At 45.5% G+C, this 27,066-nt stretch overlaps 1 protein-coding gene across 3 annotated transcripts; it reads right to left on the minus strand.

The window, feature by feature from the left end:
- LOC126545067 (venom metalloproteinase BumaMPs1-like) lies at positions 1–27,066 on the minus strand. 3 transcript variants are annotated; one of them, XM_055078199.2, is made up of 14 exons: positions 26,897–27,066; positions 25,249–25,445; positions 24,959–25,054; positions 24,740–24,866; positions 24,059–24,094; positions 23,844–23,968; positions 20,478–20,549; positions 18,188–18,315; positions 16,033–16,082; positions 13,719–13,827; positions 12,166–12,306; positions 4,125–4,281; positions 1,826–1,948; positions 1–151 (listed from the first exon to the last, which is right to left on the minus strand). In XM_055078199.2, exons 1-14 carry the CDS (start codon positions 26,991–26,993, stop codon positions 119–121), a joined length of 1,491 nt encoding a protein of 496 aa, XP_054934174.1. In that variant the 5' UTR covers positions 26,994–27,066; the 3' UTR covers positions 1–118. The 3 variants fall into 3 exon arrangements, with proteins under 3 accessions (XP_054934174.1, XP_050048712.2, XP_054934175.1); XM_050192755.3 differs by lacking the exon at positions 24,059–24,094; XM_055078200.2 differs by lacking the exons at positions 1–151; positions 1,826–1,948; positions 4,125–4,281 and adding an exon at positions 11,860–12,034.

Here is a 27,066-nt window from a genome sequence, read left to right on the forward strand (position 1 = left end):
TTGTGTAAACCAGAACGACTCTTTATTTATTTATATTGCTGGAATGCACTCTCTTTTCACCACAAACTGCCATTGGAAATGTTTCTAGTGACGTAGATTATTTTATGACTGACCACCATCAACTTTCTATACAAATGCTGTCCTTGCATTTCTGAAGAAAAGAGAAGACATGAAAAAAGAATTAAGATCAAGATAGAAGTATATTCTGAGTACACGATTTTCTGAGCGTTGTCCTTTCGGAAATCGAGCTCTTACTCGTCGGTTATCATCACAATCTTTTCGGTTCATCTTCCAGAAATTATAGTAATACTATTGAATATGTGGTAACTTTTACCGACAAAAAACATCTACTCTCCGGTTTGATCGCAGTTCATAAAGCCGATGTCGGGATGAAGCAAAGTCACCAACATGACGTTGCCATAGCGAGTGTGAATGTAGTAGCTAAAACAATCGTAAATCAATGATTGAACCAGAGAAGGCGCATTAGTCGTTTCCAAGATGGAGTCGCTGAGCATGTGCTGGTGGGCTAGTTGGTTAAGCATGATTACAAAGACGGCGCCGAATAAAACAGCACACGATGAAGGGAGACACGAGACAAGCACGTAGGCGCGTACGTGCTTGTCTCGTGTCTCCCTTCTTCGTGTGTTGTTTTATTCGGCGCCGTCTTTGTAACCAAGATGGAGCCTCCCAACGCGCGATCTGTTGCGGCTGCTGAATGTACCATGATGAGGTCAGCGAACCGCATGCGCCAAGGTAGTCTGACAAGCGCAGAGGGATAAAAATGGAAGGAGGAAGATGGAGAGAACACCACCTCAGAACCCATGCGCTAGTTTATTAAAGAAGAGGAATGTACTTTTAGTTTTTACTGAAGATGATCATGTGTAGAAGTAGCGGACCAGAAGCTTCCATACTTCTAGAGAATAAAACTGTCTGTACGCCATAGTTGCTAGAGCAAGAGGGAGAGGGGGTATAGGGACGTGCTCAGACAGTCATTGAGTCAAACACGCTCGTGCAAAGTTAACTTAGAACAGTCGGACAGTGAAGACTGAAAATGAGAACACAAACTTTTCCTTCTGTTTGCGTTTTAGACGCCCAGCTCTTCAAACCATTAATTTTTACCAACTCGCTTGGCTTTGTGTCGCTCATAGAACGAAGGATGTGGTGGCAGCTGCTTTTTTCGATAGTAAGCGCTTCTCACACGTTCAACTGCATTTTCTATAACTTATAAAGCAAAAAATCTTTGCTCACTTCTCCGAGATTTGCCCTGTCGTCACCGTCAGTCTCACCGAGTGGATAATCTCAATTAAAGGATATATATACTACCTCCCTGAGGGTGAGTCTTCAACCCTGATCAGCGAGTACGTGTAGGATTCTAATGCATGGGATCTGCATGATTTATCTATCCCCTGAACGAGAAGGTTACCCCCACGTGGCCACAATAACAGCAAGCTTACACTACCGCGTAATGCAAAAAAAAGCTAATGAATAGTGTAAACATGGCACCAGCAGTTTCATCCCCCAAAATAATTTTCCTGCGCTTCCGTTGTTTGTAGGCTGGATATCTCATGCGGCTGTGTTCGTGTAGGTAATGAATCAGGGAGGCTTGCAGGATTAGATTGGCCGAGGTCGATGAGGTATGATTTATGAAAACTGAGAGATGCCGTTATCTTTAGTAGGCTAAATAAACTATGTTCATTGTCATATAGATAGGTATTGTTAAAATTAGCAACAGCAGATATTGAGTTTTCCCAGTGAACTAGGTGCTACGTGTCCCATAGTCCATGAAACTGCGTGCCTAAAACATGAAATACAAATGGGATGTTACCATTCTTGAATTAGATTTGTTGCAAGGGGTCCCATCGAGTGCGTCTGTGAGCGCGTAATATGACAGTCCTCCTTCGGATTTCAAACGGCACCGCCACTTGCAATGAAGCAGGTCAGACTCCCGCTGTAGCGAAAGAGAGAACACCTTTAGCTCGAAAGTGAAATGTAGGTATGTTCAATGCAACGAACGTTTGGGAAGATGCTTTAAAAAAATCAGCCTCCAATGAAGTATACGTTCATGCGACGCGCTATACTTTGGACATTTTTCGAAGTCTGCATGCGAAGGCGATGCATTTGATGGGCAAGTGTTTGCTAGATCATTCGGTAAAACGAATGGGCCCCGAGTGTCACTAAGGGCGCATTGAAACCGCCGGTTGACAGACGTGGCCTGACCTACCGCGACTGGCGACGAAGGAGCGATTCGAGGCGACTGATGTGTCGCACCGCCAAATACCGCGCCGCCTGTCTTGTCTCCGCACTGAAATGTCTCGCGACAGCAACCGCGCCATTTGCGTCGGCTCGGACTGCCGCAGCTGCCACGCGCCACTGAAGTGCAGGCGTACAACGACGTCCTGCCGCTGCGCCGCTGATCGGTTCGGCATTTTTGCGACTCCAGTTGCGGAGCTGAAAAATTCTGAAGGCCCAATCCACTCTGTGAAGGTGGACTACCAGCGAAGCTATTACCATCCATTTAGCCTTAACGCACATCATATTCGCGTTGCTCCTCGGGAGTTCTTACTTTGCGGGGCCTACCCACAGCTCATATTCTAACTGAACCACGTGCATACGCTACATACGATGTGTGGTTTTATACGTAAACCGAGACATACGTATTCAGATGCACCTCGCACTAACTCCCACTCGCTTCTACGCAGGAACCTTATAGCAGCGCCAACTTATTATTTGGTGACTCTTGCCGCGATCCATCCCGCATGGTGACACCATGCCGCCCGTGTGCGCGTACGCTACATGTGTTTTTTGCGCTAAATCGTCGATTTCTAGGAAGCCGAGTTTTCTGTGGACCGCCACGAAAGAATCACCGGTTGGTAGAGGTAAACAGCTTCGCTGTAAAATATAATCGCGAGCGTCTGATCCGCAACGGTCACGTTTCGACGAAAGCGACCATTTGCGACCATCGCATTGCGAACAACTTGGTCGCTCGACCTGCGCTATTAGCTGGTGTGCATGCCGCCTAAGGATGGCCCAGTCTCTTGGATAGCCTGGTGAAACCATAAAGCCCAATACGGAGAGAGTACCTATTGCTGTGGTATCTATATACCTATCGCACTTCTCGAATACCTATCGTAGTATCGTAGTGACTTCCCGGTAACTATCATTATCACGCCGTCGCGAAAGCGATATAGCATCACATGTGTGAATAAAAAAGGAAAGTTTAGGCGTATTTCAGCGGCAGCAGGCAATGACAAGCAGGAGACATAGGCACCGCGGTGCGCTCCCGATTGATTGTCAGGATTGCGAGCATCTACACCGAAGGAGCTTGCATCGACGTATCCCCACAGTCAGTAAATCCGCAAAATTTTAACACCTTCGGCCACTCTGCATTTGGCCTCAGCCACAATAATGCTTGGCTTGGTTGTTTCAGGCTATATCTGCGCTAGAAAAAAAAGGCGCCTTGTTGATTTCGTTCTCAAAATTCCAGATTGAATTTCAGTAATAATAATAATATCTCCAAATTTGCTAACCTTTTGTAGATCGTCCGCTTTTTGACCCCAACAAGATCACTCCCCTTATAAATATTATGTCTTAATATTATTTGTATGGGTTGTAGTTTTCTTTGTCTTACTTCCGTATTTAAGGGGAGTATGGTAGCGCGATTCAAAGACGGGACAAGAGAAGACACAAAGGGACACACACAGCGATGTGTGTGTCCCTTTGTGTCTTCTCTTGTCCCGTCTTTGAATCGCGCTACCATTCTCCCCTTGAAGATGCATTACCAACAAGCCCACATTGCAAACCTCCGTATTTAAGTTCCTTTTTTTTCAGTCTCCCTCAAATAGCCGCTTCCTTGCCGCATCCCCAGTAGTGCGTATATTCCACGCTTGAAAGAGGAAACAGAATTCGTGGTTCTAGAGAGTTAAGTATCTTATAGATACTCCCTTACTTCATGAAAACTAGAACGTAACAATACCTAGGCCTGTTATCGCTTAAGGGCAGTCAAGCGTATGTCAACAAGAAAAGTGGAATAATTTGCAATAAAAAGGAAACGTAACTCTGCATACTCACATCAAACATTTATTCTTGACGGTAGAGATTTGTCAACGGCAATTAAATCGTCTTACCTCAGCATAGGAAGCCTTCGGGTACGTAGGGAAATACTTCTTGCAGTACTGCGTCCCATTCGTGATGTCTCCAGGCAGTTTCACTGCTTTGTCAGGCAGGTTGGCGATTTGCGTATTGGGATTCGTGTTTTTCAAGAGACACGCAGAACCTGATAATCTGAGCATAGTTAGCAAGGTATATCAAATTAATTGCCGCGAAACCAACCAAGAACAAGTCATACGAAGTCACCATGTCATTTGAAGCGAATATATATGTCTATATCCGAATATATAAATATATATCAAAATAATATTTACAGTAACTTATCTTTACTAACAAGGCCCTAAAAAATTTTCTCCCAAAGAAAATCAATTTATCTTCAAATACAATATGAGATATATACTATAGGACTCAGTGTTTTCTGTTTAAACCAAAAGAATACTTTATTTGGCATGCTATCTTTTTTCGCGGAAATCGGTTTCAACAGAAATTCATCTGTGAAAGACAAATTCGCCAGAGCAATTTACCACGGCCATCACGGGTCGCAGCTGCATGACTGCGTGGAGTTCGATGCAGGCAGCCTCGCGTCGGGCTGTCGCCCTAGTTATGAAATAGTTAATGTGGTTAAGGCACACAGGGTGGAATATAATACCAAATTTTGAGGTTTGTTTTATGCATCATTTATTGCATTTAAAGCATTGTTAGTGAAAACAGCAGTATTGGACGAGAAGAAACGAGGGGCCATCAGATGGCGCTGACCAGTGCTTTTTAGTGAAACGCCTTGAATTTCAATTATGCACAAAGAACAAGACCAATGATGGGAGATGGCTACAAAAAAAAAAAGCAGGACATACAGAAAGGCTATCTGAGCCATTTTTATCGCGCATGTATTTAAGGAAGAACTGCTAGCACACCTTTGGAGCTTTCATTCTCAAAGTATTTTACTGTGGCTCTCGCTGTCTTATCTGGGTACTTGAACAGCGTTTGACACTGGGAAAACACGAGGTTACATTTGCACTGCCGACAGTGCGAGGCTCAAAATCATGTAATCATGAGCTGACTAAACCTTACCGTCAATACTCGCTTCTGAAGCTCTTACTTTACCATTTTATGGTTATTTGTTCTTTTTTTTTGCACAATGGCTTACATGATCTAATTGTTTGTACATTTTCCTTTGTTTCTTCTTGGAACGCCGTGCCCACAGAACGTTTCAAATAAAGTCTTATTCTATCTATGTCTGCTTCTCTGATGCACTGACTTTCAATTCCTGCATCCGTCGCCGTGTGGCGCGTACACTTGCTGAAGACTGTTCTTTTAGGACACCAACATTTTGGGAAAATATTAAGTATCAGATGATCCGAATACGCTAAATGAGTAACATAAACATTGTTCGTGGTTCATAATTGGTTTATGGGGTGATCGCAACTTTTATGCAATATGCATAATTCGGTTCTGTACTTGCAGTGTATTACATGTGTTGTGTGTTTTGGCTGTTCAAAAGATCTGACTTTATATATGCGTACGGGGACTGAAGAGAGAGAAAACAAGGGTAGGAAAGGCAGGGAGGTCAACCAGAACAACATCCGGTTTGCTACCCTACACTGGGGGTGGGGGAAAGGGGAATAGAAAGAGGAAGAAAGGGAGAGAGGAAGCACTGAGTACGTGTGGGAGCGACACCATACACAAGGACACTATAAACGGTCTGTTAAGCCCGTGCACTTCAAGTACCGCACTAGTGCACGAATCGCTTTTCGAGCTAGTGACGGGTGTGGCCACGGTCCGAGTATCTTTGACTCGGTGAAACATCTCGAGTCCAGTCTGCGTAAAGTTGCCCGCAGAGAGAGGCGTTGGACATCGTAGCGAGGGCAGGTACACAATAGGTGCTCGATGGTCTCCTCGCACCCACAGGAGTCGCACATCGGGCTCTCGGCCATTCCCATACGGTAGGAGTATGCGTTCGTGAACGCCACTCCCAGCCACAAGCGACACAACAAGGTTGCTTCGCCGCGGGGAAGGCTAGATGGCAGTTGTAGCCGTAGCGTGGGGTCCAGTTTACGTAATCTGCAATTTAGGCCACTTGAAATCCAGAGATCTTGGGACTTCTTACGCGCAAGTTGGCGAAGTTCTCTGGCAGCGTCCGACCTCGCCAAAGGTGTTGGACGCGTCTTGGTATCTTCGTGGGCACACCGGGCAGCCTTGTCAGCTAGGTTGTTGCCGACGATGCCACAGTGAGCAGGAATCCACTGAAATATAATGTGGTGTCCACTTTCCAGAGCATGGTGGTGCAGTTCCCTGATTTCAGATGTCATTTGCTCGTAAGTTCTGGGACGTAATGCGGACTTGATGCTGTGAAGGGCTGCCTTTGAGTCACAAAATACGACCCATTTCTCTGTAGGCTCTTCGGTGATGTACATCATAGCGGCATGGAGAGCTGCAAGTTCTGCCGATGTAGATGTAGTCGTGTGTGATAATTTGAATTTAACTGTAACGTTCTTGGCTGGAACGACGAATGCGGCAGTTGAGCTGGTAGGTGAGGTGGAACCATCGGTATATATATGTATGCGGTCATGATACGTCTGGTGCAGTAATATGAGTGTAAGTTGCTTCAGAGCCGGCGATGGATGATTGGACTTTTTTGTAATTCCCGGAATAGCAAAATTCACTTGAGGCTGTCGCAGGCACCACAGGGGAGAGGAAGGCTTCGCCGCCGGTGTAAATGATGCCGGTATGTACTCATGATGAGCGCTAATAACTCGTGAAAAGGTCGCTTGAGGTCTCTCGGCTGGTAGGGAGGCCAAATGATGGTCGGGGATCCTTGACAGATGGCGAATGTGCGCTCTGAGAGAGTCGACAGCTACATGTGTCTGGATTGTATGGTCTCCTGCGATGGCGATTGTCGCTGCTGTTGAGGTGCACCTAGGCAGCCCTAAACACGTGCGTAGGGCTTGACCTTGTATGCTCTCCAAGGCGCGAAAGTTCGTCTTGCATGCATTTGACAATACTGGTAGGCTGTAACGAAGGAGTCCGAGAAACAAAACCCTGTACAGCTGCAACATAGAATGGACTGGTGTACCCCAGTTTTTCCCGCATAGAAATCGGAAGACCTGAGCAATGGCGACTAGCTTCTTCTTCAGATAGACGCAGTGAGGGCTCCATGAGAGGTTGCGGTCAATGATGACGCCCAGAAAGCGATGCGTCTTAACATAGAGTACAGCTTGACCATTGATCGTAACAGGATACGATGACATTTGTTTCCGCGTAAAACCAAGTAATGCGCACTTTTCAGTAGACACACTGAGGCCTTGCTCTCGGAGATAAGAAGCCGTCATGGTTGCCGCCCGCTGAAGCCTGGCTCTTAGCTGAGGGCGAGTCACCGCAGAGGCCCAGATGCAAATGTCGTCGGCGTATATTGAGACATGTATTGTCTGCGGTAGGTAATCCGCTAGTCCTACCAGGACGAGGTTGAACAAAATAGGGCTCAACACTCCACCCTGCGGCACACCACGGCAGATGGAATGGTCTGAAGTTGGGCCGTCTTCGGTCTGTAAGAAAAAACGCCTCTCAGTCAAATAGTCCCGAATCCATTGATACATCCGGCCACCAACTCCAACAGCCTCAAGTGAGTTTAGTATGGCCTCGTGGGCGACGTTGTCGTATGCTCCTTTTATATCCAGAAAAAGTGCCGCAGATAGGCGCTTGAGGCTTTTTTGATTTTGGACCCATGTTACGATGTCAATGACGTTGTCGATGGACGTGCGACCTCGACGAAAACCTGTCATGGCGTCCGGATAGATGTTGAATCGTTCTAGGTACCATTCCAATCGAGCAAGAATCATTCTTTCCATCACTTTGCCGACGCAGCTCGAAAGCGCAATCGGACGATATGATGAGATCTCAAGCGGAGACTTTCCAGGTTTCAGAATGGGGATCAAGCGGCTCAATTTCCATTGTTTAGGAACGGCGCCGTTCTGCCAAGATTCATTGTAGTAGTTGAGCAGCTCATCACGTGCGTCATGTCCAAGGTGGCATAGGGCAGCATACGTGATGCCATCAGGTCCTGGTGACGAAGAACGCCGGCAGGTCGCCAACGCAGCATCGAGTTCTTCGAGTGAAAATAGCACGTTCATTTCTGGTACACGTGCCTCAGGGATGTCATTCAATGCTACGTCAGTAATGATGGCCACTGACCCAGCAACCCGTGCACAGAACTCTTCAGCCACTTGAAGTTCCGAGCGGAGTTGGTAGAGGGCCAGAGCAGCGAAGGGCTTCCTTTGATGCGGAGATGAGCGAAGACCCCTAACCGTTCTCCATATGTGCGAGAGCGACTTGCGGGGATCAAGCGACTGACAGAATGCTTTCCATCTCTTATCTTCCAATTTATCCATGCGACGCTGGACTTTCTTTTGTATGCGTCGTGAAGCCCTCAGATCCAAGACGGACTTCGTGCGCCGATACCTCCTCTCCGCTTGTCGGCGTGCTGCACGCAGCCTCTCCAGTTCCATGTCCAAGTCTGTTCGCCTTGTTGACCTTGGAAGCGAGCAGATGGATGTTTTCAATGCTTCTGCGATTGCTTCTTCGATAGTGTGTGAGAGGCCTTCCTGACATGTGTCATCCATATCCTTCTGAAATTTTGACCAATCAACTGTACGCAAGGCAGTAGAGGAGCGTTGCTCAACTCCTCTAATCTTTATGTATGTTGGAATATGGTCGCTTCCATGTGTTTCTATGTCTGTAAACCATTGGACGCTCGAGGCAAAGCGCCTTGACACCAAAGTTAAATCCAAGCAGCTACTGTAGGTCGTGCCTCGCAGAAATGTAGGGCTGCCGTCATTCACGCAGCACAAATCATGGTCGGCAGCAAAGGAGGCAAGGCTCCTGCCTTTGGAGTCAATTTTAGTGCTTCCCCATAGCTGGTGATGCGCGTTGAAATCACCTGTGATAACCCAGGGGCCACTGTTCATTTGTAATATTTTCTTTAGTCGTTCACCGTCAAAGTGACCCGCTGGGGATATGTAGGCTCCAATTAGTGTAAATGACACATTCTTCTTTTGGACATTTACGCAGACATATTGGTTGTCGTCATGAGGCTCTATCGCATTAGCGACATATGTTAAGTCCGTGCGGATGTAGATTATCACTTTCGTGCTCGCACCGCATGTGGACGAGACGAAAGATTCATAACCGGACAGTCTGAGTGGAGTTGATGTATTTGGTTCGCAAATGACCAGTATGGGGAAGCGATGTGTGAAAATGAATTGGCGAAAGTCTGATATACGGGTCCTTAGACCCCTGGCATTCCATTGAAAGATCGACGCACTTTTAAGTTCAGTGCGGAAGGGGACTATTGATCGAGCCATGATGCTTAAACGATGCTAGCAAGCACTGGATTTAGTGCATCCAGTATTTGCAGAGCGCTTCGAGCTGCTGGTGTTTGCAGCTTGTTCAGTATAATGCGCATTGTATTAATTAGCGATTGCAGCATATCAGCCACCTGCCTGTCGTGGTCGCACAAATCGCCGACAGTAGACGTCGGGGGTTGTCCAGCGAAAGCTTGCTGTGTGTCTGTTGGTGAATGTTGTCGTTTCGGTAGAGCCGGCCAAGATTCGGCAGACGTGGTCTTCTCAGTGGACTTGTTCTTTGCGGTCCTGTCCACATTGTCTGGCCTGGGCGGTGGAGGAGGAGGTGGTGTTGTAGGAAGTGGCATGCGCCTTCCTTGAGGAGCCTTCCTTGAGGAGCGCCGGCGACGTGAACGTCGCTTCCTGATTTTTTCGGCGGCTTCGCGATGAGATGAATGATCTCTCGCCATCTCTTTCAAGATGGCCATTTCCTTCTTAATATGTGGGCATTTCTTCGATGAAGCTTCATGTGATCCTCCGCAGTTGGAACACTTCACTACAGTCGCGCCACATTTATCTGCAGCGTGGGGCTCTCCGCAGCGGGGGCATGCTGCCTGATTTTCGCAGACGCTGCTCACGTGTCCCAGTTTCATGCATTTGCGGCACTGAAGAGGTTTCGCAATGAAAGGCCGCACTGCATGTCTGAAGTGTCCCACCTTAACATGCGAGGGTATATATTTACCCTTGAATGCTATTTTCACGCAGCGTGAACTGCCTAGCCGCTTAACATCAACGATGACCTCATCATTGGCTGGCTTGATAAGAATCGGCAAGTCGTTATTAAGGATAGCAACGTCTACGTCGTAGATAACACCGGTGACTACGTCAGATCCCAGAGGGATGTAAGAGCGCACCTGAATGCCATCGAGGTCCGTTACGCTGCGTAGAGTGGTCAAAGCAGCCGCATGCTGGACATCAACCGCCAGAAGATTTTTTCGGGTGTTCATTCGAATGTCCGATATTTCGTTTGGCACCAGGGCTTCCAGTGACATCGACACAGATTGCCTGTTAAGTAGCCTCATGTTGACGTTGGGAAGCAGGGGCACAAATATGATGGTATTGGCGTCCGGCCTCTGCGGCTGTCTCACTGTTTGCGTGCTTGACGATGAGGACGTCCTGGTGTTCCTTCTCTTCGCTCGGCGGCTCTGCACAAGCTGGAAGTCGTCATCGGAAGTGTCCTCACTGCTGAGAGAGTAGACATGGGTGTCCTCGCTGTCGGTGTCGCTCTGCTGACCGATCCGCTTCCTGGAGGCGGCCGCCGCTGACGCCGCCATCGCCGGCAGACGTGCGGGGTCGTCCACTTCCATTACGACCGAGCAGGGAGCGAAGACCAGCGGATGAACTTAGGTTTTCACAGAAATAAGGCGGAGCTAGAAAGAACAGCGCTGTATCAAAAGACACTTCGTCGTCTTCCCGGGGACTGAACTAATGCACGAAGCTTTGCGGCTCATATACTGTTGGACTGTATATTTTTTATTCATCCAGTGTTCTACTGAGTGCCCTATTTTGTGTCGCTATTCTGCCTTTTTACGCAAATTTGTTTCCGTTGCCAAGTGACAAGGAGTAGCCGGTGCCACCATAAAGGCGCCAACCTCTCCTAATATTCATTTCAATAAAAACTTTTTTGTTTGCAAACATTGTTATTCTGTGCATTAGATGCAGCTACAATGCTGAAGAACAAAAGTTTCGGGTATACAACGCCTTTTGACTCCGTCAAGTCGACGAAACATTCAGCTCTAAATAGAAAGGACGGTACACTCAACGCAAGAAGTTATTCACTGAAAAAAATGCGGTGATAGTTAATCTCGGAAAATATACTCAACGAGAAATAAAAAACTAACTTCAAGGTGGAAACAAACATTAAGCGGAACCTTCCTCAACTGGAACTGCCCAAAATATAGGTAGCAGTAGATGATGGTCGGGGTGGTGCGGAATGTGTTATGCGTGGTAATGTGTGTGCCTGAGTGTATGGGGGGGGGGGGGAGGTTATGTTGATGTATTTATGCGTTATTTATTTATACATGCGTGAGGAGTACAAGCAGAGGAGTGCACATATTTACACTGCCGAACATATGGATTCCGCACGACGACGGCCGGCTTTTAGTGCTACGTACATCTTCGACAGCTCCCTTTCAGGGAGGTTCCAACGCTTAATTTGTTTGCGCAATGCCCGACGCGTCATAAACAAAGCGTTAATGACGTCATAGGCAGCGGAGGGGGAGAGCTCGAGTGGAGCATCCTCTCGTTTTCGGTCCTCTTTAGTCACCTTGAATCCTCACTGGTTGGGTGTTTACCTGGGCATCCCACACTCTTTACTACCCTCGTTTTAGTATAGGCTTAGGTATTTGTGGCCGATAGGTTCAACACCTCCTTTCTAGGTGTGGCGTGTGGGGAATGGCGAAAGTATACGGCCTCGTAAAATGCCTTGGGCCGGCTCACCCATTGGTATCGCGGACAAGCTGCCGTTTGTCACTGTACCACGGATGGCAGCTATCGACCGCGCAGACAATGGGCTTAAGCTGCCCATTCTCGCCCTGTATTGGGAAAAGGGTATCACACGAAATTTTGCGTCAGACGTGCCATATAAAGCAGCGCAATAAGAACGAAGTGCGCCGAACATTGAGAAAATTAAAACCGTAAACGCAAACGCGTAGAGATAACTTACTTCAAAAATGTTTTTATGGCGTGCTTGCTGCAGCTGGAAAACATGAAGGAGCGTGACCCTCCTGCTTGGAGACTCATCAGGTAGCCGTCCGAAGCGCTGCAGTTCTTTGAGGTGGTATAACCATCATGATCAGAGCCAAGCCTGTAAAAGAAGGATGTTTACAGCCGAAGTCGGCCATACGGAAAAGGTTTCGTTTCTCGAACCCAACAGTCAAGAAATGTACATAATTTTTTTGCATAAGCAGTCGTGTGTACATTCAAAATCTCGTTCCACATTGGTCACATCAAGTGACACATATTTGCGAAAAATGATCCACTTTATGAAGCTAACGTGGAACGAAATTACGAGTAACCGACGGATGGTAATCCTAATTTTGTTCCAGACAGAGTGCACATTAGCAACTGGAACGTATTTGCAATAATGTTTCACTTCCTAAATGGAACCTATGGGGAACGAATGCCCTCAAGCGCCGGCTCTTCCTTCGGCCGAACTTCTTGACACTGTTATGTTATACTGCCTATGACTCCGGCCATCGTTCCGCATAAGTTTCACTTAGTGGAACATACTTGCATATATGTTCTACTTAGTGGAACTCCCGTGGAACGAGCTTATGAGAGTACCGACACAGCGGCTCATTGTCGCTAATTAATACCTGTTATGCAAAATTACGATAAGCTCATACTAAAAAGCAGTGTCGCATTTGTGACACGCACTGTCAAGTCGCCTAGTATTCGCAACCCATGCAGTGCCCATCAGTAAGTAAAATATCTTGCAAGTGTTCTACGGGCTTGCTGCTCTTTCCTCCTTGACTCTTGCTCTAAAATCATCTTTTTCGTTTTTGTACTTGTCGGTTTTGCCCAAACTCCTGCAGGCAATGCTGACGCCTAGCGAGCACATTCTTCATTCCTTGAAAAACGGCGTCAGAATGCATTAAAATCGCTTTAAACAAATGACAGGAAAAAGAGCCTGAATAGTTGGTTATGGACTTTTACTGAACTCTGTCAAAGGTGGCAGGGGTTTAAAACGCTTTAAGTGGCACCTCAATAAAACTACGGACCATATAAGCACGGAACCCTAAACACTAAAAAGCTGCTCCTTCAAATTTACTTATGCGAATTGTGGCGGGCAGTTCAATTTTCAATACTCTTTCGGAATTAGTTCTTGCTTTCTGTTTCTATTGAATTTCCAAACCCACATACCTCTTCCCGTCACCAAACATACCGACATCATGAACTTTCTAACTGGTCCTTGGTTAAACTTGAGATTTCTTGAAGTTTCCGACATTCCATGCAATTTGTTTATTTTGTTTTCAAATGTTGGCCTACTTGGCTTCACATTCGTGTTTATTTGAAGCAAGAAAAACTATAACAAACCGTTATTCACGCACCAGTTGAAGACGTACACCATTATCCGTATAGCTCTAAACAACTACAGTTCTTGATGCCGCAGCTGCGTTGGTGTCTATTTAAACTTTCCCGCAAAAACGACGCGCAGCAAGCAGTTTACTCATAATGACTGTGGTTTCATTCACTGCTGGCTATATAAATACTTACAGATGTGCAATCTCGTGAGCAGCGTACTGCACTCCCGTAAACAACCCAGGCTTGTCCTCTCCGACTGCAACCTTGAGATTCCTGCAGGCTTGGCCTTTGAAGGCCAGCCCTGCGTGGAGACAAGCGCCGCATTTTTCGAGCAACGTAGCATGCTAAGCCTGATATTCAATTTAGGAACACCGTAATTAGAATCGCGTAAGTGGTTTCGTATTCCAGCTAATTGCTCCCATTTGCGTGGCAAAAATAGAAAGCTTTCCATAGTTAGTGCATACTAACTGGGTTTAAGACATGTGGCGCCGGTGAAAGCAGGACTCGCAACCTCGGCTTGAAGCGCTCTGTTGTCTTCTACTAATTGAGCTACATATAGCGACGGCTACCCCCGCGTCATATATATAGCCTGATAGCGTTAGCCTACGTGACTCGGGACCATGGCGTCAGCTGGGTGGCATCACTCCAACAGCGGACGTCACGTATATAGCACGTGAACTTAAGAGCACGCATGTTATCTTTCTGACAGCTTTAACTTTTGCTTTATTCAACGTTTCAGCTAAATCTTTCTCTTTTCTTTCTTTGGTTTCACTGTCTTAATTTCGTTTGCTTCTTATGAGCCCTTCATCTTAAAAACTAAGATTGCCTAAAAGGGATTCATGTTGCACTTTCTTTTTACGTGATAATATGTGCGAATCTTAGTTTTCCTTTCTTTTTTTCTTATTTTTAATTTTGAAGCAAAGTTTAGTAAGAGTCTCCTGTTAGCCCACTCTAAATCTGCGTTAGTATTTAATCTGCGTTAGCATCTGAATATGCTGGACGTTTTGGGGACTAAGCGCGAACGTGGGCTGTCTTGTGTTGGCTGATCATGAAACGTGCCTAAAATGACTGCCAAAATTGAAAGAGCACACCGGGTTGGCACGACGGAGCATGACAGAAAGCCGTTTATAGTCAGTGAATTGTTTCCCTTGCGCGGTCTGTGGTCCGGAGAGCCTGTGTAAAGGCATATAGATTACAATTTGTGAAACAAAAACCACCAATTACTTATTGTCATTGAAACGTTGCCATCGTATGACTTAAGATTGAGTGATGATGTACGACTGTCTATATTACGCCGCTTAAAGAAAGTAAAGAAAAGATCGTAAGAAAATAATGCACATGTTTTCTGCCTCAAAATCGCGGATACAGCATATGAGGGGCCATCGTAAGGTTATCTGGCACCTGGGTCGCGATATTTTAGCGATGCCTTTCCGGATGCTGTTGTCTTTTCGCGCTATTCGCATTCGTCACTGGTAAGAGCGACGCTCGGTGCGTTATCATCGGAATCAGATTGCCATAAGAGGTGGATAAGAAAGAGAGAGAGAGAGAGATCAGTCATAAGGGAAAGGCAGGGAGGTTAACCAGGCTGAGTCCGGTAGGCTACCCTGAACTGGGAAAGCTGGAAAGAGGTGGGTAAGACTGGCGTAAAATCAAGCGTAAGGCATTGCTAAAAGATAGAGGCCCACTTCTACATCACAATATTCCTAAGCTCTAATCTTCGGTCTCCTGAGCAAGACAGAGTGCGGTACACGCATATATCCTTTTCCTTCTCTATGCAGTGAGCACCCCTTCCCCTGCCCCCTTCCCATTAAAATTTCGCCCTACATTTTGAAAGCACACAATCATTCGATTACACACCATATTTCGTACCAACTCGCTAAGCTGTCGTTCGTAAGTTTAACCGCTGTCTACCCTTCCTTCACATGCCCCGATTACCAAGCAAATGCAATCGACAAACGCTCCAGCTCTGGAGCGCCGTGCCGCATGCCCCAAAATTGCAAAATCATTCAGGAGTCCAGATAAATATGAATAGCTATAAGAACCTGATCACAACTTTAAGGTAGGCACACCGCACTTTCGAACTAGCCTTGGAATGAATTCATTTATTCCTCGAGATGGAAATGACGGGAACCATCTCCCTGCCTTCGTCGCTGCCGTCACCGACGTCAACGCATTCAAGGAAACCGCCGCCAATTTTGTACGCCCCTCCTCTCTGTAATGTCTATGATTCTTAGAGTATTGAAAATAAATAAATAAATAAATAAATAAATAAATAAATAAATAAATAAATAAAGAGTCTTCTTTATGAAATATCACATGCATGTTCACGTATATGACAAGAACGGGAAGAGCAGAATCGTTTGTACTCTTGCTGTTGCGATGAATGAAATCAAATTAGCCTCATTGGAAATCATATTGGTGGCCGTTCTGAATGTTCACGATTGGATGTTGCTGACTCCCTTATAGTGTGCCATTTTTTTTTTTAATGTATGCACGTTGTCCTTACCTGCAACTTCGGAACTCTTGGTACCATTGACTAATTTAATCATATCTAGCCTGCAAATAGACACACAAAAGACACATTAGCTTCTTAAAAATTAAAATACCGTCTCAGTATTCTTGAGTGGTAAAGAAATAACTTCAAACCAACAGCACATTTTTTATGTCGTGTTCTAAAAACAGAGAAAACTACCCAAAGCCTTTGTGTAATTGCAAAACAAGATTGAACAGTTATTTCGAGAGAAACAGGGACCCTCCTGTACCTGCATAACGAGAGAGAGAGATGGCAATGTTAAGTGAAGATTGAACATGGGCACCTTTCCTAGCCAAAGCTGAAGAATTGGTAGAGAGTTGGAAACGCGACTGAATGCGCGGAGCAAATGTCCGTGCCCTAGTCGAGTAAAATAACGCCCGCCAGTGGAAAAGAAACGCAATCGGTCGATGGTACGATGCAGAGCTCGAGGATTGCATGAAGTGATCAGATTAGACTAGAAAGTTTGCAGACATATTCTGTATTCACTTTGCTCAGTAGGGGTAATAAAGTCCTATTGTAGAATAATATTACCTTCAAGATTAACTAACTTAGAACGACTGCGAATGCGCATGATATATGCTGAGAAGAAGCACATATTTTCATGAATATATCAGCCATTCCATTAACTACTACACAGGACGCAGCACCTAACGTGGCCGCAGTTTCAGCCACCGAAGTCAGAGTGGCGGATAGAGATGCAAAAGTAAGGACGCGCAGGTTAACCAGAGCATACGTGCGGTCGAACAACTCGTACACGGGGAGAAAAAAAGGGGGTACGAAAGATACGCAAAAATAAAGAAATAAGAGAAAAAGAACGAAAAGAAATAAGCGAATGAACAACGTAAGAATGCGTGTTTGCTGTCACACAGTCTGTCACGTGGCCGCCTAGTCACACACAGTATCAGTATTACTTACACAGACACACCTCACACAGTCACAATTTGGCAGACAATCAAGCATACTTCATATAACGCAAGAGCGCTTATGTAGCCGCTCGCGCTAATACCTGTGTTGGCCAGTATCCACGAATTTTAGTTTCTGCGTGTAGGCGACTCTCCAGCCGATCTAATGCGGAGCACAGCGCTACACATTGCTGCTTAAAACGAGGACATTCCCAAAAAACGTCCGCGATCGTTTCACTGCGCCCCGCATCGCACTTGGCACCTCCTATTCCCTTCACCGCATAATATAGCAGAGAGAGGATAAGGAGAGAGGGAAAGGAACGGTGGTTAACAATGCATAGACCGGCTGGCTGCCCTACACTAGGGCAGAATGGTAAAGGAAATTAAAAGCAATGTGAGGAGAGACGCGCGAAGAAGAAAACAAAGAGCGAGAAAAAAATTTGCAGACGCCATCGACGAGGACTGTCGCTGTCAGCGAATAGCCGAAAGCTTCTAGAAAAGTACTCACTTTATTAAAGGACTGGTGAGCTTGAACGTGCATATTTGCTACAGTTAAGAAGTTAAGATATTTAGGTAACACTCTTTATCTGGTCGAGTAATTTTGCAGAGAACATAGTCGTTAAGGAGCCCATCTGCAGCGATAGCATATTTAACTAACATAGTCCACCGTGGTTCCTTGGTGGCTTTGGCGCTGTGCTACTAAGCACGAGGTCGCGGAATTGAATCCCGGCCATGACAGCCGCATTGCTATGGGAGCGACGAAATGCAAAAAACACCTGTGCCTTGTGTGCACGTTAAAGAACGCCAGGTGGTCAAAATTAATCCGGTGTCTCTCATCACGGCGGGCCTCATAATCAAATCGTGATTTCGGCACGTAATACACCTGAATTTAATTTATAACATAGAAGCCGGTTCGTCATACATGTCTTTTCTGCAGCCGAGTAAGCACTGGCGTGGAAGCCGACTGCCATTCTCCTCTCCCCCACGGAATGCCCTCTCCTGCAGCAGCCACCACAAAGAGAACGGGCATCATTACTCGAGTACAGCAGTACCGCAGCGTTACCCAGTTACGCGAAAGCCCTCTGCATCTGCGCCTTTTTATCGCCTGGTGAAGTCCAACCACCGACCACGAAAGCGGGCGACAGAGCCAAAGAAAGCTAGTCACATAAAGAAAGACTGTACTGAGCAGGGTTCTCAAATGCTTCAAGGCGAAGATGTCCTTTTACCCTGATAAAAGGTACACCAAGTCTGATTTGACCATTGATGGCTTGGTCACCATGTATTGTTGTAGCTTCTTCAATGTTTCTAAGCCAAGGAGATCCTTCTTCCACAAGCTCACGTATGGCTCATTTGTCTGAAAAACAAAAATAATTTTATTAAAGATCTCCATTATAGTGATCCCGCCAGGAGTCCGAATGCTTTAGAGGGAATATAAGATAAAAAAAGATAAAGATAACAGACTACAGGAAATATACAAACTTGGATTACTTTGTTCATGCCGAATCATTGCCTCAGACCACTTGTGCTACTTGAAATACCGCGAATATTCACGCTTGTCGCCAGGCCTGAGGTGAGATTTGTCTTCGTCCTCTTTGCGATGGACGTCTCTTATTTGTTTCATTCACTGACGGTCGAAGTATAGACCCGCCATGGTGACTCATTAGCAATGGCGTTGTCCTGCTGGCCGCGAGGTCGCTGGTTCGATCCCCGGCCGAGGCGAACGGACTTTCACAGGGGTAAGCGTCCGTTTACTTAGATTTAGATGCATGTTAAAGAGCTTCAGGAGGTCAAAATTATTCCGCATCCCACCCCTGCGGTGTCCCTCGTAAACCACTGTGCATATTTCGCGACGTTCGATACCGCACTTTAATGCAGCACTTCACGTGTATATGCGAACACTGTGATAGCGGTCCATCTGGCAGACCTCAAGTTCCGCACAAATAAATGCCCTTGAATCTGTTCAGAACCGTGCCTCTGGTTATATAGATACTTTCTATTATTCTCGTTACCAAGACGTTTCATCAATGAAAATTAACATGCGTAGGTCTACCGACACTTCAACCACGCCTTGAAAAGGTTCCGGCTTAGGATCCTTTCACCGCAATTACAGTAACGCAGCTCTTGCAAATATCTTTTTCTTTCTGTGATCATCCTATAGGTCTTCGTGAACGATAAGTAATTCAAGGTAAAAGTTGTGTCCCGGTGGATTAATTTCTGTTATGCTTATTTCTAGCCACGAACATAGCGTGACTGGAACCGCCTTCCCGCTTCCATCACTGCAAAGTATAATGCGGCCGCCTTCAGAAAGGCACTAAATGATATATATTGTTAACCGCTCCTTTCTACAAGGCTATAGGGCCCTATGAGTATGCAAATTAATAAATTAATTAATAAGTAATCGAATGAATAAATAAACCGTTTGTTTTAAAACCCTCCTCTATCATCGTCTTTTTGTTATATGTTCGTCGAAAACGCAGCTATCGGCAGCCAATTATTATATTTGCTGTGATAAATACACACATCATCAATTGATTTACGGTCATGGCGCTTCAGCACATGAACTGCGCAGTAGCACCATATCATCCGAAGCCTCAAATGCCCATTTACACGGCTTACCTTTAAATAAAGCTTTCTTACCTTCATCGAAAAGACTACTGACGCAATTTAATACTCACTGCTCTATCGTATTTAAATTTTTAAGCGATGATGATGTACCGTGCTCGTTCCTTAAAAAAAAAAACATAATTTATTCATTCTGCGGAACAATAAATTTAACTTTGCCAAGATTAACCATAGTTTCGCTAATTGCTCTCGTAGACACGAATATGAGACGTGCACATATTGAATTCAGTGATGTGCTCTGTTCCATCTCGCACATTTACTGATTATGCATTTATCAACGAACTTTCTTTCTTTCATTGAAAATTATGGGGTGGCAACTTTTATTTTGCTCACCATCATTCCATTTTTTTCTATACCGTACTAACTGGACTGCAACGTGAAAAGAAAGCTGTGTTAATGCAGCACCTAAGGATACATTACAGAAACTAATAGATGCGGAAAACTCGCGCACGTCAGTACCTTTCATCTATCTTACAGCCAACTTGTGCGCACCGTATTATTTCTTTACAAGCCAAAAAAATCTGGCGACGAATGTTACGAAGGTCTCTAATGTCAATAACTACATCAGCCAGTCTTCCGCTTCTTTAGCAGTCCACTAAACAATGCATGTGACACTGCTTAGGCAACCATGTAAATAGTCTGTCGTCGCATGTAGGCGCATGTCATCGAAAAGGGAATAGCTTGAAGCTTTGTTTCACAAGGTCCCTAAGGAGCACTGAATTCATGACGGAAGGCTAACCTCTACATTGCTGAAACATCACTGCAAAATGTTTAGTTACTTTGTTATTTTTTTCTTTGCTGCTTTAGGTACACGTAATATAAGCGTGTTTCTTCAGAGGTATAGAATTCAAACCAGGAAAAGCGAACGCAAACCTGTCAATGCGTTCTACTTACAGTGAACGATGCTTCGATTGCCGTTAAAATTATGTTACCAGGGGGCTCAAGCTGCCGCATGCGAAGGCTGACCTGCGAAACAAGAGTGCAGAGAAGCGAAAATAGTTAAGCGACCAAAAAAAAAGCTCGCAATCCCGGCCCTGAGAAACTGGTTATCCAACAAAGCTGTTGAAAACCACCACTGCAACTGCTGAGGGGTGCGTGCAGTGATTTATGGCTTTAGTGTAATGGCAATAGTGCTATATTAGAGTAATGGTAGGAATGGGAGTAATGGTAATATTGGCAGGCGCCGCCGCCCATAGCGGGGCTGCAACAGCATTGAAATCAGTTGCTATCATTTTTACATACGACACGCTATAGGGACCCCACAGTCCACGTCGAAAGCTGCCGTCGCCGCGGCAGCTTTCGCAACAGTAATTTTTACCGGAAAACGTGTGCGAAGAGCGCTACATGCTTCACATTGCAATTGTGAGCGCCTTATCATCGGTTATGTGGTTCGGATGCTTTTTTTTAGCTTTATTGAAATGCATGCTGTTCTGTAGGTTGAACGCGTGATTCTAAAAATTATATGCACTGTTCGCTTCACTTTGCTGAGTGCTTGTAGCCTCTGCCTTAGAGGGTATAAGCCATTGATGATGATAGTTTTCGACATACTGTTCTGTATGATGTATGCATGATTCCAAAAAAAAATGTATGCACGGTTCGCTCCACTTTGCTGAGTGCTTGTAGCCTCTGCCTTAGGAGGTATGCGTGCTTACGGGGGTATGAGCCAGTGATGATGGTAGTTTTTTTTTTCTTTTTGTCGACGGATGCGAAAGAATCCCGGGATCGTAGCTATATACAGCTTCGCTGTAACATTTTGCTTCTGCCAGATTATATGAAGGTGGGGCTACACAAATACTAAATGATATGATAAATATATTCTAAATTAACGTTTAGAAATTCTGGCAGTCTTGCCTCAAGGGCGAAGCATTGGCAGCGACAGCAAGGTTTAGCGTAACGCTTGAACTCCTGGAATGGTGTTCTCACTGTACATAGGTGCGACATGTTTGCGCACTTAACATGCAAGGCAACTCCTTCTACGTAGCAAGAACCGTGTCCCCCGAGCTCGTTCTCCGCAGAGAAGCGTCATGAGCTACCGCGGCGGGCCAATACAACAATGACAGAATAAATTTTCCATGTGAAGCTGCCCTAACAAGAGCTTTGCATCCAAAGATCATCGAGACGCGTGTGACCCTTATGCGTTTATGCCTCGGAGAGAACGTTGATGCCACTCTTAGCAGTGGCAACTTAAGTGGACTTTACACGACAAACCGAATTCCTCGATGGCGCATATCGTGGCTGAGTGACAACGAATTGCGTCGCCGACAGTTTATCTACTTCGTTTTTGATTGCAACTTGATTGGGCGGCACTGGGTGACTTAATGCTCGTCCGTAGAGTTTGTTCCGGCGTACGAATCTATCTTTAACGACTTGTAAAGCCGCCAGCCATCGGAGGTGTTGCACGTGATATACGATCGAGTTGCTAGCGCATATACCAAAGCGCGTTCAATGACCATAGCATGCAGAGAAAAACTACGTGTTAGAAGGAAATAGCAACTTCAGAGTAGAAACGTAGCGCCCCTTTTACAGTTCCATTCACGAATTCTTTCCAGAGAAATGGAGAAAAGTTCTTTTGCGCAGTAAGCCGACCTTCTGCACGTTATGCTCTAATTCTAAATCTGCGTTTTGTTCTTATGCGCAATTCATTCTAAATATCTAGTGAAACACATTAGTTATAAAAAAAAAGATTTTCTCTTTTTATAGTAATTTCGTTCGTTTTTGTTTTCTTGGTGGACGGGGGCAGAATCTTCCGCAAATCATATGTAACAAAATATTAAGAAAATCGCATAGTATAGACGCGTGCAGCCCTGTGTGATGCAGATGCTGCAACAATGTCTTAGCATACACGTATACTACAACTACAATCATGAATTTACCGGTTGTTACGACTGGCCTGTGTGATAAACAATTTGTGTCACGCCACCAGAGCCACGGCGAAAGCCCGGACGTTTCAGTTACCTCGAGCCGCCCGCAACCGTTGAAAAACGCCTGGGAGGCCGCAACGCCGATGTCTGTGTGCTCTCGCCAGTGCTGTCTCCCTTCAGCGAGTGAGACGGTTAAAAGCTTCGTGTGCGCGTTTCCTCCTCCTCCTGCTCCACATCGAGGGAGAGGACAACTGGGTCTGCGCATACACGTCAGTGCCTTTTCCTCGGCTGCACCAGTGGCAGTTGGAAAATCGGTTGAGCTAAGGCCGATTTACGCTCGAGCCGCCAATCGCCGCAAGCCGCACCGCACGCGTGCGGTCGCGCGAAAGATTGCATGTATCAAACACTTGTGCACAAATTTCGGTTTACAATGTGTAAGGTGTACGCTGTGCACACAGTGTAAGTGGTAATTTATGCACAATTGCTGGATACGTCAAATTTGTCGCGCGACCGCACGCGTGCGGTGCGGCTTGCGGCGATGGGCGGCTCGAGCGTAAATCGGCCCTTACCTGAGCGAGGGCGTTCGGAAGACTATTAAAGACGCCTCCGCCAACGGATTTCAGCCTTCAGCACAAGAAAGCTTGTAGAGCGGACCGCTCCGTCGCTACTTTGTTACTCCTTACATCGATCGTTTGCCACATGCCACCCCTAGATTGGGGTGGCATTTATGAAAGCTTGCATGTTCTGCATTGGAATGGCAGACATCCCTAAGTGGGACTTCTGCGAGACCGAAGTAACTACTGAACACGTCCTGAGCTTTTGTTCCCGTTACGACGTCCACCCCCGCCCTCTCCGGACAGCATTAAACTGGCTGGACTCAAGACCGTTTTCAAAAACCTAGATTTTTTGGAACATGGTCGTACGCGTCGCTGGCGCAGAAAGCAACGAAGGCATTGTTGCTGTATTTGAGGTATTCTGGACTGTGTAGCCGTTTATAGACTCACGCACACTTTCATATGTGCGCGCAACTAGTGCTCTCTTCCCATCTTTCTCTCTTTTCACCCCATTACCTTCTTCCCCCAGAGCAGGGTAGTAAACAGGACGAGCGTCTGCTTAACCTCCCTGTCTTTCCTTGCTTCTCTCACTCTCAAGAGATGTCCTTGAACGAAATGTGAACCCTCAATATGGCGCACGAACGCTTAAACTTGACAGCGTGACCTAACAATGGTTTAAAAGGCTTGTTTTCTTTCCATTTTTTTCCATGGAAAGCAATGCTTGTAAGTACTGTTTGGCTAAATTGCTACCGATTTCTGAGGCTATAGTGTCGCTCACGATCGAACTTCCATTAAATTATAACTCCCGATTTTAAGTTAAGTATATGAGAACATTGTGTACTTGCCGAATGCATTAACGCTGTAGCGTACATAATTCTCTGCCTCTGACGATTTCCGAAGAACTTTGTGTGCTTAAAATCGGTCATGAGGTAGACCTCAATAGTGAAGTTCGATGGCACATCTCTGGCTTCTGAAAAGAATAGAAAACCACGTTAGTTTCTTCGATCCTGCGTCGTAGGCAGCTATAGCGACGCGGAACAATTCTTTGCAAGTCACGCACCAATCTCGGGAAGCTCCTCTTCGTAAAGCCGGCTCCCTACAAAAGAGTACTTAGCGATCAAGTAAACGCTGAAAGTAGATGTGAAGTTACAAGTTTCATTTCAGTCTGTAAGTGCTATTTGGGATTTTCCAACTTTCTTTTTCAAATCCCCATCAATGATCATCACCAGCCTATTTATTGCCCACTGCAAAAGAAAGGGCAATAAGATATATCGGATTCACAATCTGCGTCAGTCGCACCAATACAATAACTGCAAATATGGTTATTTTATTACCATCATTACCATACAATCACCTGCAAAACAAAACATGTAACAATAATGATGTGCGCCGCAGCCATTTCAAGCGATCTCCATCTGATATTGTTGCAATTAACAAAGGGTCTAGCCACTCGATTGTCTTTATGTACTCTTCGCTCAAAAGCTAACTAAAAATCCTGTTTTAAGGTATAAACAGGTGCTGTGTATTTACAGTTACTGTTGATGGATACCTTCCCTGCTTTCTCACGGGAGGTCCCCTGTACAGCCTGTTGACTCTGGGACCTCCCTCTGTGCGTATGTATAATTCCCATTTGTAACCTTATTATTATGCACAAATAAACAACTTGGAACTAATCGGGAAAAAAAAACATTTGGACCCCGTTAAAATCGAAAAACAAGAAAAAGCAAAAACAAATACTTACCACCTGCTCCTACACCATCGCATGTTGCGCCGTCACTTACAATCTTGGATATTTTGTGCACAGTTCTGCCGGACCTCTCTGTAGTTGCCAGAGGCTCAATACGGTGAGTGTCATTCAGAAGACCAGTCTGCGCAAATATGGCACGCGGGGATGTTTTTTTGTCATTTGTTTAAACGAGGCATTTTCTAACTCGCAGCTTTATGTGAAGGCTTTACTCACTATATGATAATCGCCTCTTGTTTGAGGTTCCATGATCAACGAGGCTTTGTTGCTTTCATCCTCATATAAATGCGCTTCATAGTCGGTTCCGTTAACCTTAAATAAAGTGCATGCGTAACATTGGCTTACACAATCAAATATGTTAGAGTACGCGCACATTATAATTAATCAAAGCATCTTAGGACACGCTCTACTATTTCATGTATTACTCATGTTTTTTTTTTCAGTGACATAAGATTTACACTACAAGACCACAATCAAAAAACGCTTAATGAACAAAGTGTGCTCACGTATCTCTCATGAACACCTTCTTCGGTAACGTCACGAAGTAAAAGATTGTCAGCGAGCATAGAAGCCTTCCTCAGTCTAAGGGAGTGTCCACCTTCAATTACGAGGAGCTTTTCTTCGGCCTTGACTTGTCTAACTTCGAAAACTTGAGGAATGACTTCAAGGCCGTCCTCGTCAATTTCTTCTTGGAGAGTCATAACTGCATAGGAATGTCAACAATGCGCGTCTGCTTTGCACAAGTGTACAAAACTTCTATAAGCTTTGTGGCGGAAAATGTTGCCACGTTGACAATCACACTTGGTAAGATGATGGTTTGGGCTGTTTGGCATAACCTTATGAACGAAACAGCACGAAACAATATCTGCCCTTTCATCGCACTGCTTATTTGTATCACTAAAAGCATACTAAGAAGTAATGTATACTGATCCAGTTTGTGTGTGATCATGTTAAAAATTTCACACGTCTTCATCGGTTTATCCTTGCTGAATGTTTAACATAAAATCGCACCACCTTCATTTTGCGTGTATGAGCACGCGTGCGTGCGCGCGTGCGTGCGTGCGTAATTTGTTACGCAGGAAAGTGGCTTTGTTTTTTTAATTGGAGAATATTTCTTTGGCTACCCCACCCCACCTTTGGTCTGTCTATGCGGTCTCCATGCGATGACCGCGTGAAAAGAATTGTGAAAATCTAGCCCCTACAAGGAACGACACCCGGGATTGCAGCATAGTAGAGGGGTTCCTATTCTCGGCGCCACGCCAGAAGTTTACAAGGGAATTTGGAATACGTGCGACAAAAAAGCAACGCAGCTCTGCCACCGCCATGCTGTACCACAATGTGGGACACGCATACGTCCGTGGATGGTTAGAAGGTCTCCCAAGGCGCGCACTGCGTTTGGCTGCAAAACCGGCCAAGTCGAACGGGCGCACCGTCACGCTCCGTTCGATGGGCTCTAGTGGAAATTGGACAAAACATTTGCGCTACGTGAATTCTCACGCATAACTTAGAGGATCGTTGCAGATGGGTTCTGCTGCACATTGCTTCTAGATATCTGCGAATCGTCACAAAGCTTGCATCTGATCTTTGCACTCGACGCTGTAATCATCTAGGCTCCCACGTGTCCTGCGTTTATTGTGGGCTTTCTTGCGCCTCCGCCTGCGTATTACTATTATTGAGAATATGCTTATAGGGCGCCATATACTCTAAGTGATCAGAATAAACAGAATGAAGAAATCAGTCGCAGCATTTCTTATGCGACCGCACTGTACAGAACTGCTGCTTCCCTTTTATGCTACGGCTCGGTTGAATAAGTTATCTCGATTGGCACAACTGGCATTCAACAGATTTCTACCGGGCAGTTTCGCTGCATGGCAGGCAATTCGCAACCACTTCAATATACAATAGTACTTTGCCTAAGGTATGCGCTGTGCCATTTTTGCCCGTTGCCTATGTTTCTCTTCACACATTCATAGTTCTTGTACTACAAGTGATACGTTCAACGCACGCCTGCTCTTTAATACGGCAGCCATTTCATGCATTACTGCAGCAATGCAGAGTGCCACAGGAGCTCCCATATACTATTAGTCAAAAGTAAACATCGGACAATAGCTAGCTGGTGAATGAATCCAAGCTTTAATATGCAATGGTACTCACCCATTGGGACGCTCAAGACGAGAAACTTAATTAAATTTTCTACATTTTTATAGCCAGAGGCGTTTGCAACAAACATTTTACGGGATTGTCTAACCATCTTTATATTTAAATCTTCCGCAAGACTCTTCCTTTTATTTGTGAGTTGTCATGTGCTGTTGAACTAACACAGT

The sequence above is a fragment of the Dermacentor andersoni genome, chromosome 10, assembly GCF_023375885.2.
Source record: "Dermacentor andersoni chromosome 10, qqDerAnde1_hic_scaffold, whole genome shotgun sequence".
In the NCBI taxonomy this organism is placed as follows: domain Eukaryota; kingdom Metazoa; phylum Arthropoda; class Arachnida; order Ixodida; family Ixodidae; genus Dermacentor; species Dermacentor andersoni.